The sequence below is a fragment of a genome, unplaced genomic scaffold (assembly GCF_019419815.1).
Source record: "Pyrus x bretschneideri cultivar Hongxiangsu unplaced genomic scaffold, Pyrus_bretschneideri_v1 Contig29, whole genome shotgun sequence".
NCBI classification, from domain to species: domain Eukaryota; kingdom Viridiplantae; phylum Streptophyta; class Magnoliopsida; order Rosales; family Rosaceae; genus Pyrus; species Pyrus x bretschneideri.
Genome location: NW_025999601.1, coordinates 625977 through 637897, shown reverse-complemented (window position 1 = coordinate 637897; position 11921 = coordinate 625977). Strand labels below are relative to the sequence as shown.

General features: G+C 37.5%; 1 protein-coding gene across 4 annotated transcripts; it reads left to right on the top strand.

Moving 5' to 3' along the window:
- The first annotated feature begins 1767 nt into the window (after nt 1-1767).
- On the top strand, nt 1768-11503 carry LOC103939329. 4 transcript variants are annotated; one of them, XM_048588983.1, is made up of 15 exons: nt 1768-1926; nt 3048-3146; nt 4372-4499; nt 4621-4774; nt 4879-4988; nt 5619-5702; nt 5782-5830; nt 5935-6026; nt 6615-6753; nt 7034-7113; nt 7196-8688; nt 9676-9789; nt 9886-10628; nt 10869-10931; nt 11054-11503. In XM_048588983.1, exons 2-13 carry the CDS (start codon nt 3054-3056, stop codon nt 10455-10457), a joined length of 3108 nt encoding a protein of 1035 aa, XP_048444940.1. In that variant the 5' UTR covers nt 1768-1926; nt 3048-3053; the 3' UTR covers nt 10458-10628; nt 10869-10931; nt 11054-11503. The 4 variants fall into 4 exon arrangements, with proteins under 4 accessions (XP_048444940.1, XP_048444941.1, XP_009347683.1 ...); XM_048588984.1 differs by lacking the exon at nt 10869-10931 and having other exon boundaries at nt 6621-6753; XM_009349408.3 differs by lacking the exon at nt 10869-10931 and having other exon boundaries at nt 7199-8688.
- The last annotated feature ends 418 nt before the right edge of the window (nt 11504-11921 follow it).

Genomic DNA, 11921 nt, shown 5'->3' with positions numbered 1-11921 from the left:
CGTTTAAGTTTTATGTTGTTAAATGTTTTTAAAAATGTTGTTTAAGTTTCATGTTGTTAAATGTTTTTTTTATGTTGTATAATTTTTATGTTGGTTAATGTTATTTAATGTTGTATAATGGCTTAAGAAGTTATAGGAAAAAAATATATATAATTTAAAATAAATTTGTAAAAAAAAAAAAAAAAAAAAAACAGCTAGCTGATGTCAGCCGCTAACCTTTGGTTTTTTGAATCCTGGCCTTGCCTGGGGCCAGTTGGCTGGCTTATTTGGACAGGCCGGTTGGCGCTTTTTTGTCCAGTGGGGTCCACGAGCCCTTTGGCTTGACCCTCAGTTGGAGACAGTTTTCGGGTCATTTTTGGCCCTCTGGCCATTTGGACCCTTCGATTGGAGATGATCTAAGAAATACGGTCTTGCACTGTTCATTAAAATATTAATTTCTTGGAGCTCTGGTCAGCCTTCGGTTGGAGATGACCTTAGCATCCTCTTTGGGCCGGTGAAATTTGGTTACCATACATGAAATTTGAGTTTTGGATCACACCATTTCGGCCGAATTTGCATTCCTAATCATGAGATTTCTACAAATATTTTGTGAAAATGTTATACTATGCTGATGAAGTGGGACAACTGAGATCTTGGACCATAAAACTTCAATTATACTGAAAGATCAAGGAGCTAATCACTCTTAAAAGTGAGGATTAATCCTTGCCACCAAATTGTTGATAGATTTTCATACCCCATCAAAGTCATTGTCTTTACTTAAGTCAAGTTGTAGAAAAACACTTTAAACTCAATATTTAAAAAAACGAATTGAAATTACAGACGTTGACAATATTATACATTATCTACAAAAAAGTGCTAATAACAACTCCCATGATTAGATTTAGATCGATTCTCCCTTCAAAATAAAACTAATGCTAATCGTGTTTTTGTATCACTAGAGATATGGTCAGTCCACTATTTCAACTTAGAGGACAGAGTGTTTAAAATGAGCCAGAATGAGTAATAATTTATTGAACATATATGAAGAGGCCTTTACGGTTCTACCAAACTAAGTGATGAAGTTGAAGACTTAACTGCCACATCTCGTGTTCAAAATCCCGTCAACACAAAGCACGTCAAGTTTACTTTGTACATGTAATATGTAACTTAGAACTGACTTATGCATCTATAAGTGAGGATCTCAAAATAACATTTTCTACCCTTTGAGATGACTCAATTCGCTGAATTTGTTAGAAAGGAAACCATTCCAAATGTCATATTTTCCTTTTGTAACGTAAAAAAACACTAGAAATGTGAACAAAATAAGTGGAATCTTATGGGGTGGATAAAGACCAAATACATCATGCTAAAAATCCAACACACCACCTAATTAAAAAAAAAAAAAAACAAAAACTGAAAAGAAAAAAAAAAAAAAAAGATGAACAACCACTTAGTACTGGTTTTTCTCTCCACTTGTGATGCGAGATCTTATGTTCGATCTTTGACAAATTTAAATTACATTATTATTAATTTCTTTTGAAATCTAGCTCATTATTCACTTTTCAATGTAGATAATATCGTTTTATTAAATAATAATAAAATAAAAAGACGAACAGAGGAAGGGAGGTTCCCTACCCAAAGTTCGACAAAACCGGAAAAGTAAGAGCAAAACAAAAAGCCAACGTTGGGGTCCGGGAAACAAAGGAAAGGTCAATGTCGGTAGTTAAATCAAAATCCGAGGGCATTTTTCGGACTCGATAATATTTAATTGACAGCGACGCGCAGAGCTGCCAAAGAGCTGCCAAATAGCCCATCATCCAAACAAGCTCTTCTCTCTCTATCTCTCTCTCTCTCTCTCCCTCCCCCCTTCCCTCTCTTGCTGCGTTGCGATCCTCACACCACAATCTCATCCTTACAGATTCGTCCTCTTCGTCTCGATCCCGAACTGTAAGTCTCCTCTCTCTGCTCGCTCTTTCGCTCTCTTCTCTAACCCTAATTTCCTCCCTCCGATCATCATTCCGTTCAATCTCCCAGATCCCTAATTGTTTTTATCATTTATATAAAAATGGATTAAATTTTCGATTTTTCTTTTCAAATTAGTTTGTTTGGTTGATTCGTCCGTGGCTATAGCTGTCTGATTGATGTCCATTTGCATCGTTCCTTCTGTTGCATGTCAACGATTCCGATTAGGTGTTTAATTGTGTATTTTTCTGTAATTTGATGATTATTGTGTGTGTTTGTATTAATGTTTTTCAAATCTTGTGTTTTTTTTGTTGTTGTAATTGGTACTGGATTTTGATCTGCTTTGCTTTGGATTCCGATCTGATTTGAGTTTTGGGGACTGATTTGAATTTTGAGTTTGTTAATGTAAAAATGGCGCTAGATGGATTAATCGGGTTGTAGGGTTTCAGTTTGGGGATTTTGCAGACTGTTGCGAGCTCAATTATGCTAGTCTGGTTTACTGTGATTGGGATTTTTCTAGGGTTTTGCCAGTTTTCTGATTTTGTTTTAAGTAATTGCTACTTGTATATGGCTGTTTCCGCAATGTGAATACAGATAAATGAATGAGAAGTGATTCTTCTACCACGATGCAAACTCTTGTTGTAAAATAATGTGTATGGGTGACTTTGAGCTGCTACATTCAACGTTTGCTTCATTTTTCATGGTTGGAAAAGTAATTACAGGAAATTTGTTAATTGTGTTTGTGTCGAGTCCTTCTCTGTCAGGTTCCTCGTTGTCATATTTATAACATACCTTCTGCTTAATTTTTTCTTGCATTTAAACATTTGAATTTAGAGTAGTGCTATTCAAACACCCCCTTTTACCTCCCACACACCCTTATTAATTTTTGTTCATTGATCTTCTTCAATTCACTTGAATGAATTCGATCCAATGGCCGAAAATTGAGAGGGTTGTGTGAGTAGCACCACCCTTGAATTTATTTGCAATTTCTGCTGTCTCTTTTGCTTTTTATTTGGCATGCCCACTATTATATGTCGCTGTGATATGGTTGCATTGAGTCTTGTCCATTTGTTTTTCTACTAACACTGTTTTGAAATATTTTTAAGGTAATCATGAGTGACCAGGGAGAAAAGACTTGCCCTCTTTGCGCGGAGGAGATGGATTTGACAGATCAGCAATTGAAGCCTTGCAAATGTGGTTATGAGGTCTGGGACACTAACCCTCTCTCTCTCTCTCTCTCTCTCTCTCTTTCTCTCTCTCTCTCTCTCTATATATATATATATATCTCTGGGTGTTGGAGGGAGGTTTGGGGGATAATTGTTCCCTTTTTCTAGATAGTGCCTTAGATGGATTTTGAACTGCATCATATTACTCATTGTCATTTGAGTATTCACTTCTGATTGAATAATCATTTAAGCTTTTGAAGTTCTAATCTATTTGATTAACTAATTGTGATCTCTTTCTGCCACATAACATAACAGCCCTATGTGAGTTTACCAGTTCAGAAGTTTAGTGGCAAGATGAAGGAATTTATAAGATAATTCCTGAACATGGCGATGCAAAGCATTATTGAGTCTCTGTATAGTCGACCACTAATACTAATGAAAAACCTTTGACCCCACTAGATCGGGTCCAATTCTTCAATGTGTAAATTCTGTTTATCCAACTTTAGTATTTGTACTGGTTTGTTATTTGGCTATGTTCCACAAATGTCTTATGCTTCTGTAGAAACATTTTCTGGAATCTTTGTCGGTCCCTCCTTTCCAAACTTAAGAAGTGGTCTTTGTTGTTTCGTGGCTTTAGTGGAGGAAGTTCTGGTAATGTGAGTGTTCCTGTATATGCAGTGTACCCTTCATCTTGATTCAGTGATATTTGAAACTCTTTTTTCCACTGTTGGAGAAGTAAACAGTTTCTTTTGATAAAGTTAATCTTTCACAATTTGTTTGTTGGGATGGATGTACAGGATAGAACCTTAGGGAAGATAAAGGGATGAAATTTGATGGAAAGGGATGAAGAACAAAAATATAATTTACCTTATGTAACCCTCTTGAGTAGTTGGATTGAGGACAGTGTTAAAGTATCAAACTTTGCTTTTTGCCATCCCTCCTCATTTCCTTTCAAAGTTGGACAGATTTGGCTGTTTGAGGGTTGCTTTCCCCTTACTTGTATGATTGTATCTGGGTCAGTATGTGTTTTTATTTATTTATTTATTTATTCTGATGCCCTGAACCTATTCCAAATTTGTGCTATTGATATTTTGGATGATCCCTTCCTCCGCGCTTTGCTTCTGTGGATTCTGAATTGTAAATGCGTGTTTGAAATTGTTAATTGTGAATCTATGTTTCTTTTTGTGTACTTTGAGAGGTGTAAGTTTTGCACGTTTTGTATTCTCGTGATTGCATAATGTAGAAACTTTCTACTTGATCACAGATTTGTGTTTGGTGTTGGCACCACATAATGGACATGGCTGAGAAGGATGAGACAGATGGGCGGTGTCCTGCATGCCGCAATCCTTATGACAAGGAAAAGATTGTAGGAACAGCTGGAAAGTGTGAGAGGTTGTTAATCCAGGAACAATCTTTTATTTCATTAGATAGATAATTGCTTCCAACTTTATTGTGATAAGAAACATCTGTATTTCTATTGCTTGTACCTTTCTCAATCTATCTTTGCCCACAGGCTGGTTTTAGAAATCAACAGCGAGAAAAAGATGAAGTCTCAGAAGGCAAAAGTCAAATCTACTGAAGGGCGGAAGCAGCTCACTACTGTGCGAGTGATTCAACGGAACCTCGTTTACATAGTTGGGTTGCCTCTTAATCTGGCAGATGAAGATGTAATTTCCCTCTCTCTCGCTGTTGGACATGTTAGTGCGCTGCTAGCTCATTTCTTTGTTTTGGCTTGTAAAGACTCACTATTTTTTAAGCATCTGTTATGCAGCTTCTGCAGCGCAGAGAATATTTTGGTCAGTATGGGAAGGTTCAAAAAGTTTCAATGTCTCGAACAGCAGCTGGCGTCATTCAGCAATTTCCAAACAATACATGTAGTGTGTAAGTAAACCTGTTTTAATCATGTCTGGCCCTAAACTACTTTTGTTGCATAAATGATCTTTGGTTAATTTTCGTCCATTGACATGTCTTATAGAGTTTGTTTAAATTGATGTACTTGTTACTTAAGAAATTTAGATTAGGTTACAAAAACTTATTGAAATTTGGAAGTGTAATGATCCTCTTCTCGGTTTTAGTCTAATCAATAGTGCTTTATATTTTAGTTTCAGTTAATAACTTAAAACAATTTTTTTGGCGTTTCAAAAACCGAACTTACCATTTTCCCTTTAATAGAAAACAAAGTGGTATTTTTTTTTTTTTGCAATTTTTTAGTATTTTGGTCTCCAGTTTTACATTTAACTGTTACCTAAAACTAAATGAGTGAATACAATCCGATTGATTCCTAGTATCGAAAATATTTTTTGTTTAAATTGAAGTTAACGCTATGTTAACATGCTTGTTTACAGTCAGTGTTAGTTCCTCTCTGATGTAAAGTACATTCAGCAAGTGTCTTGGTTTAACTGATGTAATGTTTGATTTTTGATCTCCTATCTCCAATTTAGCATTGAGTTTTTGCACTCTTCTGATAGCCTGTGTGCTTAGTGTCTTTTCTCAATTTTTCTTTATGTGCAGATATATTACATACTCAAAAGAGGAGGAAGCGGTTCGGTGTATTCAAAATGTACATGGGTTCCTCTTGGATGGTAGATCTTTGAGGTACATGCATGCTTAGAGTAATTTAAATTTGTTCTCTCAACAAGTTGGCATTATATTAATCCTTGTATGTTTTTTCCAGGGCTTGCTTTGGGACCACAAAATATTGTCATGCATGGCTGAGGAATGTGGTATGAATCATTACTTGGTCTATCTGTCTTATGGAATTTTGTGTCATGTAGCTCGGTTGAATTTGAAACAATCTAGTTGAGGATTGACTTTTTGTTATTTCCAGCCTTGCACCAATCCTGATTGTTTGTATCTGCATGAGGTTGGGTCTCAGGAGGATAGTTTCACTAAAGATGAAATAATTTCTGCATACACTAGGTATTTAGTTCTCTACCCTGGCCAATCTTTTTTGTTAATTTCTGCTGTTGTTGATTGTATAGTCTATCAGGGGTTTTTGGAAGAGTTTTGTATTACTGCATAATTTTCCAAAGCTTATGCTAGAAGTATGTTATCGATGAGATGAGCCTTAAAAAATCTTTCTTTTCCTCAAGAGGCATTAAAAAAAGTTGTGGGGTACAATGCGTATGCTCTTCTGAAGCTATAACACTTGCAATAAGTCTAGAATATTAACCTGCAATCTCTTTTGTACATAAACGCCTTTAGTTAGCTTAATGCTTTTCGTGGTGTTTATACGAATGATGAGCATTCACATATAAACCCATTCCATAAATATTGATATAGGCCCTTCTTTCACTGCATTGAAATTCAAAAGTTCATTCATCATATGATCACTGAAGATATATGTGGAACTGAATGTGAGAAATATATTATACCTTAATTAGCTCTAATAGCTTCCTACATTTCCTTTAACTTTTATTTATATATATTTTCTCTTGATCTGTGTTTTCCAATAAACTTTACATGGTGTTTTCCTTGGATGATTAATAATTGCATAACTGTTTGAAGGAGTAGGGTACAACAAATTACTGGTACAGCAAACAGTATGCAACGGCGTTCGGGGAGTGTTTTGCCTCCACCACTAGATGATTATTGCAACACCAGTTCTGCTTCTGCCACAGGACCAATTATTAAAAATGGATCAAGTGTAAGTGTCATATTTAAGTTGGAAACTTATGGGTTGTAATAATAAGCTGGTTGGCATCATTACTATTGGCTTTTTTTATTTTTTATCCTGATTGACCTGAAAATCCATGTGTATCTTGATATAGTTGATATATTTTATGGGTTTCTGGGGTAGTGAATTCGACAAGTTTCCAAGTTTAGGCTTTTTGGATATTTAAGATTCAGTAATAGCTGGTTAAAAGTTGCAAGTTTGAGTCATATTTCCTTGTTCTGATCTCCCCTCCTCTCTCTTAACTTGGCAGAATACTGGAAGTCTTATTAGAGGTTCTCCTCCAAATGGAAGCTCTGGTAGATCTATTGCTCTCCCAGCTGCAGCCTCATGGTAGTATTTGGTTATTTGTTTTTGGCCTTCACATTGTTTTATGATTGTAATAAAAAATTCTAAATGTACTGAATGCACATAGCAGGGGAACACGTGGTTCAAACTGCCAACCACCAGCTACACATATAATAAGTTCAAATGGACATTCTAAACAGAAACCTGATACAGTCAGAAGCACATTGCCATATTCTGCAGCAACTGGTGCTTCTGTTCAGTTATCTACAGTGCATAGTGAAGGAGGAAAGAGGTCAGCATTAAATGAAGAAAGTCAGACTTTGCATGCTAAATGTAAACCAGAATCATTGAAGATTGTGAAACAGCATAGTGGTGTGGATTGTCAAAATGATCTGTCTGACGTACCTGCTGCACCTGATGAAGGTTCTACTTCTGCGAATGTTAGCAACCAATTATTTGCGACATCTGTATCCAAGGAAGATGATAGAGGCAGTAGCATGCAACCAAACATTAGCAATCCTACCAACCATCTATCATACAGTTCCTCTCATGAAAAAGAAAACATTGTTTTCACTGAAGAAGTGGTCCAAAACCTATGCTCTGATATCCCTTTAATGAGCATTGATAGAAATGCCAAGTTAGGAAATTCCAGTGTAGCCAGATCTAATAGTTCACCTTCAGATAACTCCTTTATTAAATCGCCTCGGGACCAACAATATTGTGCTGAGCAGTCTAGAGATCATCCATCAACTGGTGAGAAAGCTGTCACATCGGTTAATGGGGTGTGTATTACAAAGGAACAATCCAACTGGATGTTAGAGTCACAACCCCAACTAGTGCCAAGTACATCTTCTGAAGTCGAGGAGGATGTGCTGTCTTTTGACAATCAAAGACTCAAGGATCCAGAAGTGAGTCGGTCAACATATTTGCCTAGTTTGCCTAATACAGTACATGCTCCAAATCACTCTAGGCCCCCTTTGTTGCATAATGAGGCTTATGGTGCAGTTCATTCCAATGCTGATTGTCTATTTGTAGATAACAAGGTTAGGGATAGTTCACTTTTATCTAATGGTTACCCTGAAAACATGGTAACCAGATCTTCTGGTTCAGGGAGGCCATTGGAGTATCCCTATCCTCTTCCAAATGAAGTCCCAGGGAAGCACACTGGAAGATTCCTGGATGATGCAGCAAATCCTGATTTCAGTACTGCTGCTGACAAGGGAGAGAGTAGCATAATCTCAAATATATTATCAATGGACTTTGACACATGGGATGACTCACTAACATCACCACAGCATTTCTCCAAATTGTTGGGTGAAACTGATAAACAGTCTGGAGCGCTCAAAATGTCAAGTCCTTGGAAAGTACAAAATAATAATCAGTCCAGATTCTCTTTTGCAAGACAGGAGGATGCTAAAAATCAAGCATTTGATTTACAGTCATCTCTGAATGTCGATGGGCAGTTTTCTAATAACCAGTCAGTCCATCAGGGCTTTTCTGAAAATAGAGATCTATATTTGGATAATTTAGGAATTGGAAATGGTTTCCCATCTAGTACTTTTGAAGAATCTGAAAGTCATGCCAGAAATCATTTAGCATTCTCTTCTAACAAGCTTTCTGGTGAGTATTGTCTGGATTTATGGAAAACTCTCTTCTATTTCATATTTATTGAGCTTCACGTTATTTGCTGCCTTCCATTTGGTTTGTTACGTTATTTGCTGCCTTTCATTTGGTTTGTCATGTGTTTCTTTTTGTGCCTCATATAATGTTAAAGATTTTGTTGGGTCGGCATATCTTATGGTGATGTTCTTTCTTGATGTTCAGTGGGCTTGCGTTTTGTATGAACTCAAGATTATTGTTATTGATCCCTTTCATCATCTGCTCTCCCATGTCACTCATTGATATATTTTTATCCCGCCTTCTAACACTCTGGCCGAGTCCTTTTTGCTAATGTCTGAGAATTGTTTCCATCTTCAATAGTGGTGTGAGAAAGTAGATCCTTGACTGTTTAGCAATTGAAATTCTTTTAAAGTCCATATTCAGACCTTTGCATTGTCTAAAGAGCATATCTAATGGGAGCCTCATGGCCTAGGCAAATTGATAGTCTTGCCCAAAATTGAAAAAAAAAAAAAAAAAAAAAAAACACAACTTCTAGCCCAAGTTGCCAACAAAAGTTGCCTGGTCAAATTGAAGCCTAAGCACCTTGTGAAGCCAAACTTGCCCAAGCCCAAGCCCAAGCCTTGGGCAGCGTGGAGCCAACCTAACATTTTGAATCCTAGTCTCTAGCCCTTCAATTCTAGAACCAAAATATATTGGTAGGTTATATCATCATTTTGAGGGGCTAGATTTTGGTTCTAGACTCCAGCCCTTGCCCAACACATTATACATGCTCTAATATGTCAGTGGTGTAATTGACAGTTCTGGTTTTTTTGTGCAAATTCGTTTTTTTTTTATTTTTTTATTCTGCTAATACTTGAAATTGGGTTTAACCTTAGTTGTCTGTGCTGATTGTTGTTATTGTGGTTCTATTTTACTTTGTTCTTTTGTGCTGCCCCCGAGTTCATTCTAATGCTTAGTTTGGTTTCTGACCCTATTTGTATCTTTCAGCGGTTTCAAGGGCTCAAATATCTGCTCCTCCTGGATTCTCTGTGCCAAGCAGGGCGCCACCTCCAGGCTTTACTTCTCATGAGAGAGTGGATCAGGATTTTGATACTCTGTCTGGTTGGTTAACAAATACATTTTAGTTTTAGTCTTACTAATGCATTTCCTTGTACATGTTTAACAGTTTAAGTGTTGATCTCATTATCTACTTCTCAGGGAATCATATGTATGGTACTTCATCTTTGTTGAGAAACGCATATCAACCTCAGGCAAATGGAAATATTGGGAGCTCTGCTGATATTGAGTTTATGGATCCTGCTATATTGGCAGTTGGTAAGGGGAGACTGCAAGGTGGGCTTAACAACCCAGGCCTAGAAATGAGATCAAATTTTCCTTCGCAGTTGAGTGGGTATGAAAACGATGCAAGGCTTCAACTATTGATGCAAAGATCACTCGCCCCACAACAAAACCTTAGATATCCTGATTTTGGGGATGGTTTTTCTCACGTCAATGATTCTTATGGGATCTCCTCAAGGCTTTTGGAGCAGTCCCATGCTAGCAATCTTTCTCCTTTTTCTCAAATGTCCCTCCAACAGTCCAGAAACCGGGTCATGTCAAATGGCCACTGGGATGGGTGGAATGAGGTCCAGGGTGGAAGCAATGTAAGTATGGCAGAGCTCCTGAGAAATGAGAGACTAGGATTGAACAAGTTTTATTCTGGTTATGAAGAATCAAAGTTTCGGATGCCCAGTTCAGGCGATCTGTATAACAGAACATTTGGGATGTAATAATGCAAAATAATAGATTTCCATGGCTTGGGGAATGTTCAAGTGGAGGAACCGAGGGCTGTGGTGTTGTGACCTTGTGCTCAAGGATGGGACTGACTCGTAACTGGTCTTGCTCTCCGCAGCGTAATGTAGGGTCAAACTCCCGTACTTTTGGGGTCTGTAATCCTGCAGGTAAGAATTAAATACTTGAGTTTTTCTTTTTGGTATCTAAACAGATTTAATTGTACTAGTTGGTTACTTGGTTACCATGGGCATCTAGAGTAGGGGCATGGAACTAATTTTTCGCTGGCAGGGTTATGTGGTCGGTTGTGTCCATCTATTTTTTTTTTCCTTAAATAGTAACCTATAATTCTAGAGGGCCCTGTGTACTTTAAAAGGGTAATTGCTGCACACTTTGTTATTGTCTTTCAGTGGTTTCCTTTTACACTCTGTTTTCAATTGCAACCAGAGATGCTCGCTTTCTTCTTTGTTGCGGTGAGAATCTGTGGCCTGCAAGCCTGCCTTTGTTTCTGTTTGTAGAAGTGCTGCGTTATAAATTGGTGTGGATTGCTTAATCTTGTATTGAGTTTGGATTCTAACCTCTATGCATTTTGCAGGTGGGGCGATAAATGCTTGATGCTAAGATTGTATTGTGGGTTGCTGTATATGGTCAATTTCCGATCGGCTGATCATCCCGATGATGAGTATTCAACTCCCTGCAGTACTGATATTTGATTGTTGCTCTCACAACTAGATGGATGAAATCTGACCCTTTTTGGGAGTTTAATACCGCGTTAACTGTTCAACATGATAAAACGGATATAAATAAATCACACCTTTTTTATTTGTTCTTTCTCCTTTTGCTTTTCTGTTTGTATTGTGTGTTGCAAAGTTGAGACCAGAAATTATGAGTGATTGGGAATTAAAAGGTAATTCGTTTCGTCCAATTATATTCCGAGTTTGGGGTGTGTGCTGTAACTAAGGTTACCAACGAAATTCGGTATATAAACTTATTCTGATTGGTGGTTTTCTGAACAAAATAGAAAGCTTTGTAGTTATATTTTGTTGATTGAGTTGCATATAAGTAGAGCTTTCTTTTCCTTCTCTAGTTCATGATGTGGGTTTTGATGCAGCAGTTTGTTGCTGGTATATCGACATATTTTCCCGTACATGTGGATCTAGAATGGAAGATAGATGTGTTTGTACCTTGTGTCACTAGAAGCTGCGGTACTATCCTCGATCCGCTTGTGCTGCAGCTTTTGGGCTGATTCGAGGTTGTGGTACAACTACTGGTCGGAATTCTCTTCCAGCCTTGCCTACTTTGTGGCCTATTTTTACATGAGACGGCCTCCTCAGTCACTTTGTGGCCGTTCGGCGTTCGATGTGGTCAGGTGTGGACAATGAGGACAAGCTCATTGACATGTTATTGAGTGTTGCCCATGCAATCAACCAGCTAGTAAAAGCCTTTGGCTCTACTTATAAACG

Bases quoted from the DNA above. Each gene is read 5' to 3' on its own strand.
- LOC103939329 (XM_048588981.1), top strand. From the start codon at position 3,054: ATGAGTGACCAGGGAGAAAAGACTTGCCCTCTTTGCGCGGAGGAGATG. The intron at 4,500-4,620 runs GTTGTTAATCCA...CTTTGCCCACAG, and splicing joins ACAGCTGGAAAGTGTGAGAG to GCTGGTTTTAGAAATCAACA. The intron at 5,703-5,781 runs GTACATGCATGC...TGTTTTTTCCAG, and splicing joins TTGGATGGTAGATCTTTGAG to GGCTTGCTTTGGGACCACAA.